The sequence below is a fragment of the Somniosus microcephalus genome, chromosome 9 (assembly GCF_052327205.1).
Source record: "Somniosus microcephalus isolate GS21.2 chromosome 9, FLI_Smic_1.0, whole genome shotgun sequence".
NCBI classification, from domain to species: Eukaryota; Metazoa; Chordata; class Chondrichthyes; order Squaliformes; family Somniosidae; genus Somniosus; species Somniosus microcephalus.
Genome location: NC_140995.1, coordinates 237,165,612 through 237,173,655, shown reverse-complemented (window position 1 = coordinate 237,173,655; position 8,044 = coordinate 237,165,612). Strand labels below are relative to the sequence as shown.

The following is an 8,044-nucleotide window of genomic DNA, read 5'->3' as shown; positions in this document are numbered from 1 at the left end:
CACTAATCAACAGTTTAACAATACAGGTACCCATAGTGAAAAAACAATTTTACACCAGTCCTATTGGCAATCTAGCAACTCTTCATTTTACAATACGTTTTATTAATTGATTGATGATTTCATAATTTAATGGACAATTTCTGCCATTTACTTACTTTAAATGGGTGTTGTCTAAGGCGCCATCTTTGACGAGAGCGGGAGGAGAGAGGGCGCGGGCCGGTCGGCCATGAGCCTCAGGGTTTATTTCTGCGGCAGTATCCGCGGCGGGCGGCAAGATGTGGAAATCTACTCCCGGATCATCGGCTTTATCAGCAAATTCGGGAAGGTTCTGACAGAGCACGTCGGCGACTCGCAGATAAACCAGAAAGGTTATTGAAAGCGCGGCCATTCTGCTCAATCTGCCGTGTGTGGAGCAACTGAGGGCAGCGACAAGAAACTTCATCCTCCCCGAAAACTCTTCATCCTCCCCGAAAACTCTTCATCCTCCCTGAAAACTCTTCATCCTCCCTGAAAACACCTCGCCCTCCCCGAAAACTCCTCATCCCTCCCCGAAAACTCCTCATTCTCCCCGAAAACACCTCATCCTCCCCGAAAACACCTCATCCTCCCCGAAAACTCCTCATTCTCCCCGAAAACTCCTCATTCTCCCCGAAAACTCCTCATCCTCCCCGAAAACTCTTCATCCTCCCGGAAAACTCTTCATCCTCCCGGAAAACTCCTCATCCTCCCCGAAAACACCTCGCCCTCCCCGAAAACTGCTCATCCTCCCCGAAAACACCTCATCCTCCCCGAAAACTCCTCATTCTCCCCGAAAACACCTCATCCTCCCCGAAAACACCTCATCCTCCCTGAAAACTCTTCATCCTCCCCGAAAACACCTCATCCTCCCCGAAAACTCCTCATCCTCCTCGAAAACTCCTCATCCTCCCCGAAAACACCTCATCCTCCCCGAAAACTCATCCTCCCCGAAAACTCTTCACCCTCCCCGAAAACACCTCATCCTCCCTGAAAACTCTTCATCCTCCCCGAAAACTCCTCATCCTCCTCGAAAACACCTCATCCTCCCTGAAAACTCTTCATCCTCCCCGAAAACTCCTCATCCTACTCGAAAACTCCTCATCCTCCCCGAAAACTCTTCATCCTCCCGGAAAACTCCTCATCCTCCCCGAAAACACCTCATCCTCCCCGAAAACTCCTCATCCTCCTCGAAAACTCCTCATCCTCCCCGAAAACACCTCATCCTCCCCGAAAACTCATCCTCCCCGAAAACTCTTCACCCTCCCCGAAAACACCTCATCCTCCCTGAAAACTCTTCATCCTCCCCGAAAACTCCTCATCCTCCTCGAAAACACCTCATCCTCCCTGAAAACTCTTCATCCTCCCCGAAAACTCCTCATCCTACTCGAAAACTCCTCATCCTCCCCGAAAACTCTTCATCCTCCCGGAAAACTCCTCATCCTCCCCGAAAACACCTCATCCTCCCCGAAAACTCATCCTCCCCGAAAACTCCTCATTCTCCCCGAAAACACCTCATCCTCCCTGAAAACTCTTCATCCTCCCCGAAAACTCCTCATCCTCCTCGAAAACTCCTCATCCTCCCCGAAAACACCTCATCCTCCCCAAAAACACCTCATCCTCCCCGAAAACTCTTCATCCTCCCCGAAAACTCCTCATCCTCCTCGAAAACTCCTCATCCTCCCCGAAAACTCTTCATCCTCCCGGAAAACTCCTCACCCTCCCCGAAAACTCCTCACCCTCCCCGAAAACTCCTCACCCTCCCCGAAAACTCCTCACCCTCCCCGAAAACTCCTCATCCTCCCCGAAAACTCTTCATCCTCCCCGAAAACTCCTCACCCTCCCCGAAAACTCCTCACCCTCCCCGAAAACTCCTCATCCTCCCCGAAAACTCCTCATCCTCCCCGAAAACTCCTCATCCTCCCCGAAAACTCCTCATCCTCCCCGAAAACTCTTCACCCTCCCCGAAAAGTCTTCATCCTCCCCGAAAACTCCTCATCCTCCCCGAAAACTCCTCATCCTCCCCGAAAACTCCTCATCCTCCCCGAAAACTCCTCATCCTCCCCGAAAACTCCTCATCCTCCCTCGACACCCCCTCCCCATCTCCGTCTGACACCCCCCTCCCCATCTCCGTCTGACACCCCCCGCCCCATCTCCGTCCGACGCCCCCTCCCCATCTCCGTCCGACGCCCCTCCCCTCCCCATCTCCGTCCGACGCCCCCTCCCCCCCCCACATCTCCGTCCGACACCACCTCCCCTCCCCATCTCCGTCCAACACCCCCCTCCCCTTCCCATCTCCATCCAACACCCCCCTCCCCTCCCCATCTCCGTCCGACACCCCCCTCCCCTCCACATCTCCATCCAACACCCCCCTCCCCTCCCCACCTCCGTCCGACACCCCCTCCCCTCCACATCTCCGTCCGACACCCCCTCCACTCCACTCCCCTCCCTTCCACATCTCCGTCCGACACCCCCTTCCACATCTCCATCCCACACCCCTTTCCACATCTCCATCCCACACCCCCTCCCCATCTCTGTCCGACTCCCCATCTCCGTCCGACGCCTCCTCCCCATCTCCGTCCAACACCCCCTCCCCTCCCCATCTCCGTCCGACACCCCCTCCCCTCCCCATCTCCGTCCGACACCCCCTTCCCTCCACATCTCCATCCAACACCCCCCTCCCCTCCCCATCTCCATCCAACACCTCCCCATCTCCGTCCGACACCCCCCTCCCCATCTCCATCCAACACCCCCCTCCCCTCCCTATCTCCATCCAACACCCCCCTCCCCATCTCCGTCCGACACCCCCTCCCCTCCACATCTCCGTCCGACACCCCCTCCCCTCCACATCTCCGTCCAACTGCCCCCCCTCCCCATCTCCGTCCGACACCCCCTCCCTTCCACATCTCCGTCCGACACCCCCTCCCCGCCACATCTCCGTCCGACACCCCCTCCCCTCCACATCTCCGTCCAACTCCCCCCCCCTCCCCATCTCCGTCCAACTCCCCCCCCCCCCCCCCCCCCCCAGCTCCGTCCAACACCCCCCTCATCTCCGTCCGACACCCCCCATCCCTCCTCATCTCCGTCCGACACCCCCCATCTCTCCTCATCTCCGTCCGACACCCCCTCCCCTCCACACCTCCGTCCAACTCCCCCCCTCCCCTCCACATCTCTGTCCAACACCCCCCTCCCCTCCCCATCTCCGTCCAACACCCCCTCCCCTCCCCATTCCCATCTCCATTTAAGAAAAGGAACATGGAACCTTTTTCTGCCTCAGTAATAGATCACCTGTTTACACTCGACAGTCAATTTGCTTATTTTATTTTCAGTTGTTCTGAAAAGCTCGGGTTCATTCTCCATCTGGTTTCCCCACAGGCGAGGATGGAGTGAAGACTAAAGATAAATACATCCATGATCGAGATTTGGAGTGGCTGCGGGAGGCTGATGGTGAGCTCAGTGTGTATATACGAGATGTTACTCCCCTTCTAGGACCGCAGTCTGGGCTCTGGATTTTTCAGGTTGTGAGGATATTGCTTTTTCAGTCTCCGAGGGGCCCACTTCATGTGGAGTGAGCAGCACAAAGCTAATGTCACAGCTTTGAAAGAAATGAAAGATCTGCAGCCTGTGCTGAGTTAGGTGGGACAGAAAAGCCACGGCTAAGTAGTGAGATTTGTAGCAGGAACCCTGACTAATTTGTGCTCGCCATACTCCAGGGTCAGTGATGCCAGTTAGCAACACAGGAACAGGAGTAGGTCATTCACCCAGTGAGTGGATGGTGTTGGGATACAGATCAGCCATGATCTCATTGAATGGCAGAACGGGCTCGAGGGGCTGAATGCCCTCCTGCTCCTCTATTCCTTTAACTTGGTTAATTGCTTTTTGTACCTGTCCATTGGTTTTTAATGAAGTGTACCTGGACTCTCAAATCTCTTTGCTCCTCTACAGATTCTCACCATTTAGAAAATTCTCCGATTTATCTTTCTTGGGTCTGTAGTGGATGTCCTCGCACTTCCCCACATTGAACCCCATCACTTTTGCCCATTCACTTTATCTATGTCCCCCTTTGTAACTTCCTGCTCCCGTCCACAACTTCGTGCCAACTGTACACCTCAATACATGCTCTCTATTCCTTCATCCAAGTCATGGATATAATAAAATATATATAGCTGAGGCCCCACTACAGATCCCCGGGGAACACAGCAGTTGTAAAACCCTATTGTCATCCTGGCTGAGGTAGGTTAACCGAGGTCAAAACCTGCAACCTCCTTATTCTGCATGTCTTAACTTAGTACGCACTGAGAGGGATGATTATTAAGTTGATTTCTATGCAGTGTTCTCTAACTTGCGCAGAGTTATAGGTTCTTGTGTGTAATCAAATGCCTTTCTCCTCGGCAGTGATAGTGGCAGAGGTCACCCAACCATCCTTAGGTGTTGGTTATGAAATTGGAAGGGCCATAGCCATGAACAAGAAGATTCTGTGTCTGTTCCGAGCATCGTCGAAACATGGTGAGTATCTGCGATGTGAATAAATGGAAAATCTTTAATCACGTACCAGGGGCTTGAGCCCTTCAATCCATGTTCCTCAATATGGAAAGAAATGTGAGCTCTGCTTAGACTTATAAATTGGCTTTCTGAACCAGTATCAATTGTTCTCTTTCCCCATCCTGCTTACTTTACAATCTTATAATGACCCCACCTCCCCCACAAAAGAAAGCACTACTTGCACCAGACAATATACATCAAGGTCGCTCCTGCACTCTCAATGCCCAGGATTTGTAAACTCATTACTGCTCCAGCTTTAATAAATATTTTTCCAAATATAACACTAACTGTCCTGAATGCCACAATGAATTCGAACCCACAGCTGCAGTGTGTGTAACTGTAGCTGCTTGACTTGCTAATGAAACTGTGTGGAAGGGCATATTGGTCCTCCCAAAGCCAAGATGGCAGCCTCCACCAGTGATGCTCTGATTGGCAGTGGGACATGTGAACAGTGAGAACTGACTAACTTTTCTTCATTCCTTGTGCCTCCTCACTGAAATCAAAGTTCTCCATGTGTAGGATTGCAGGTGTTTATGTAGTGTTGCTTGTTAATGCATTGACAATGTCAAAAAATGCAAATCAGATTGACCTTGGTTTTTATTGTTTCAGTAAGTCTAGGAAAGTGACACGTACTCAAGCTTGAGACGTGTATAAATTTTCTACTAAGTATGGATCCAATCAGCAAACTTTAAACAAAAAGCATAGTCCTCTGCGAATGATGTGATCCCTGGGTACTCGAAAATGGCCCCAAGCTGTAATATGGCCTGCCGCTCTATTCAGTGGCCCTGGCTGCAGGATGTTGGCGGAGCTGGATTCAGTGCTGTTCACGCTCCTTCTCTTGCTTTCTATCCAAGAGAATGCTGCTATCCTATTTTCTGCACAATGCCAGAGTAGTAACAGAACTTGGGAAAACCCAATTGGTTCACTTATGACCTTAAGGAACGATACCTGCCACCCTACTCGGTCAGTGCTACACACGACTCAGTGGGTCAGCTGTGGCTCAGTGTGTAGCACAATCGCCTGAGTCAGAAGGTTGTGGGTTCAAGCCCCACTCAAGACTTGAGCACAAAATCTAGGCTGACACTGCAGTGCAGTACTGAGTGAGTGCTGCACTGTCAGAGGTGACATCTTTCGAATGAGATGTTAAACCGAGGCCCCGTCTGCCACTCTCAGGTGGATGTAAAAGATCCCATGGCACTATTTCAAAGAAGGGCAGGTGATTTTTCCCTGGGGTCCTGGACAACATTTATCTCCTTGCTCTTTGTGGGACCTGGCTGCCACATTTCCCTACATTATAACAGTGACTATGTTAAAAGGGTTAACTAACCTCTTGGAGGTATGAAGCACTTTGGTTGTCCTGAGGACGTGAAAGACATTATATAAGTGCCACTTCTTAGTCCCACACTAGTAGTTGACTGTTAATACCTTCTGAAGTGATGCAGCAAGCCACTCGATTATAAAAATAAAAGACCCACCACGAGATGGGCAATAAATGCAGCCTCGTAACATTGCCCACATCCCAAGATTGAAGTTGAATTATTTGATAGAAATATTGATCCTGTGGATTTTGTTTTCCCGGGGGAGGTACTTGATTGAAAGCACAAGCTCACAGGATAGATGAAACACATGCACAGACCCTGCACCCCATCATTAAAGTGGCATTTGAGTTACGCAGGACAAGGCATTGATTGCGATTGCAGCCCTCAACAAAACGTTTAGTAAGGCCTTCCACAATGGCGCAGCAGGGTTAGGCAATGAGTTGTTGAGCTATACAGATCAAGACTGTCCCAGCCTCAACCTCTGGTGTCTGCTGAGTATGAGTGTACCACCTAGCATCCCATGGAAGTTAGATAACGTTTCTGCCCCAGGTCACTATCCAGCTTCCTCTGCTGCAAGTACAATTGAGTGCTGGATGGAGCTTGGCTGAGATGCCCTGTGCTAAGGCAAAGGCTTCTGACACTCACGTGAATAATGGCGACAAGGTACTGGGGGTGACGGATGCCTGGGGAACAGAACCTCATCAAGGTGTTGCACACCTTCAGGTAGTTAGTAACACTGCTTACTTCACGTTTAACTGCACCGTTACCTCTGGAATCCCCCAAGGGCTCCTTGGCCCCCTTCTATTTCTCATCTACATGCTACCTCTCAGCAATATCATCCGAAAACAGATCAGGTTCCCCATGTACACTGACAATACTCAGTTCTCTCACCACCAGCTCTGTGGATCCCTCCACTGTCCGATTTGTCACACCGCTTGTCTTACATCCAATATTGGATGAGCCGAAATTTCTTCCAACTAAATATTAAGACCGAACCCATTGTCTTTGGCCACTGTTTCCATCCCTGCCAACTGACTGAAGCTGAGCCAGACCATTTGCAACCTTGGTGTTGTGTTTGACCCTGAGATGAGCTTCCAACCACAAAGGCTGCCTATTTCCACCTCCGTAACATTGCCCAACCCCAACCCTGCCTCTGCTTATCTGCTGCTGAAACCCTTATCCATGACGTCGTTACCTCGAGACTTGACTTGACGATGCCAAGGCTCTCCTGGCCGACCGCCCATCTTCCACCCTCCGTAAACTTGTGCTCATCCAAAACTCCAATTCTCGTTCACCCATCACCCTTGTGCTCGCTGACTTATACTAGCTCCTGGTCTGACAACTCTATTTTAAAATCCTCATCCTTGTTTTCAAATCCCTCCCGCCCTACAAGCCTTTGAGTTATCGGCACTCCTCCAATTCTGGCCTCTTGCATATCCCCGGTTTGAATTGCTCCGCCATTGGCGGCCGTGCTTTCAGCTGCCGAGGATAAATTATAAGCTCTGGAATTCCCTCCCTAAATCTCTCTACCTCTCTCCTCCTTTTAAGATGCTCCTTAAAACTTCGCTCTTTGCCCAAGCTTTGGTCATCTCTCCTGATCTCTCCTGTAGCTCGGTGTCAGTGTTTTTAATGGTATCACTCTTGTTGAGTGCCTTGGGATGTTCTGCTACGTTAAATGCGCTATATAAATGTAAGGTTGTTACAGTACGAGCAAAAGTAATTCCACGCATGAGTTTAAAAGTTACAGAAATTGACAGGAGGTGGTTGTTTATCAAACCATTTGTGTCTCACAGTTCTCTCAGCAATGATCCGAGGGGCAGAGAACGGAATAAACTTCCAAGTGAAGGATTACTCGGAGGAGGAAGTGGAAATGATTCTACAACAATATTTTGAGAAGCATCTACAAGCATGAGTGATGTCACTGCCCACCAGTTACTTCCTAAAAGAAGTGGGAGTCCAATCCTGTGCTGATAATGCTAACTATTGCTGCCTTGTACTCTACATACACAAATAAAAATCTCAGCCTTTCAAATTGCAGTGTGAGATCTCAGAGGACAATTTGCTGCTCTGTTTTGGCAACCCTCCTGTCAACATGTGGTATTAACATTTTTTGAGATGTGGACAACACTGGCATGGTCACATTTACTGCCCAAACATAACACCTTCAA

At 50.3% G+C, this 8,044-nt stretch overlaps 1 protein-coding gene across 1 annotated transcript; it reads left to right on the top strand.

Annotated features, from left to right (window-relative positions):
• The first annotated feature begins 5 nt into the window (after positions 1-5).
• On the top strand, positions 6-7,908 carry dnph1 (2'-deoxynucleoside 5'-phosphate N-hydrolase 1). The gene is made up of 4 exons (XM_085998051.1): positions 6-368; positions 3,391-3,462; positions 4,411-4,521; positions 7,670-7,908. Exons 1-4 carry the CDS (start codon positions 227-229, stop codon positions 7,786-7,788), a joined length of 444 nt encoding a protein of 147 aa, XP_085854177.1. The 5' UTR covers positions 6-226; the 3' UTR covers positions 7,789-7,908.
• The last annotated feature ends 136 nt before the right edge of the window (positions 7,909-8,044 follow it).

Excerpts from the sequence above, each read along its gene's own strand:
- dnph1 (XM_085998051.1), top strand. The coding sequence starts at position 227 with ATGAGCCTCAGGGTTTATTTCTGCGGCAGTATCCGCGGCGGGCGGCAA. Across the intron at positions 3,463-4,410 it reads GTGGCTGCGGGAGGCTGATG|TGATAGTGGCAGAGGTCACC; the intron begins GTGAGCTCAGTG and ends TCTCCTCGGCAG. Across the intron at positions 4,522-7,669 it reads CCGAGCATCGTCGAAACATG|TTCTCTCAGCAATGATCCGA; the intron begins GTGAGTATCTGC and ends TGTGTCTCACAG.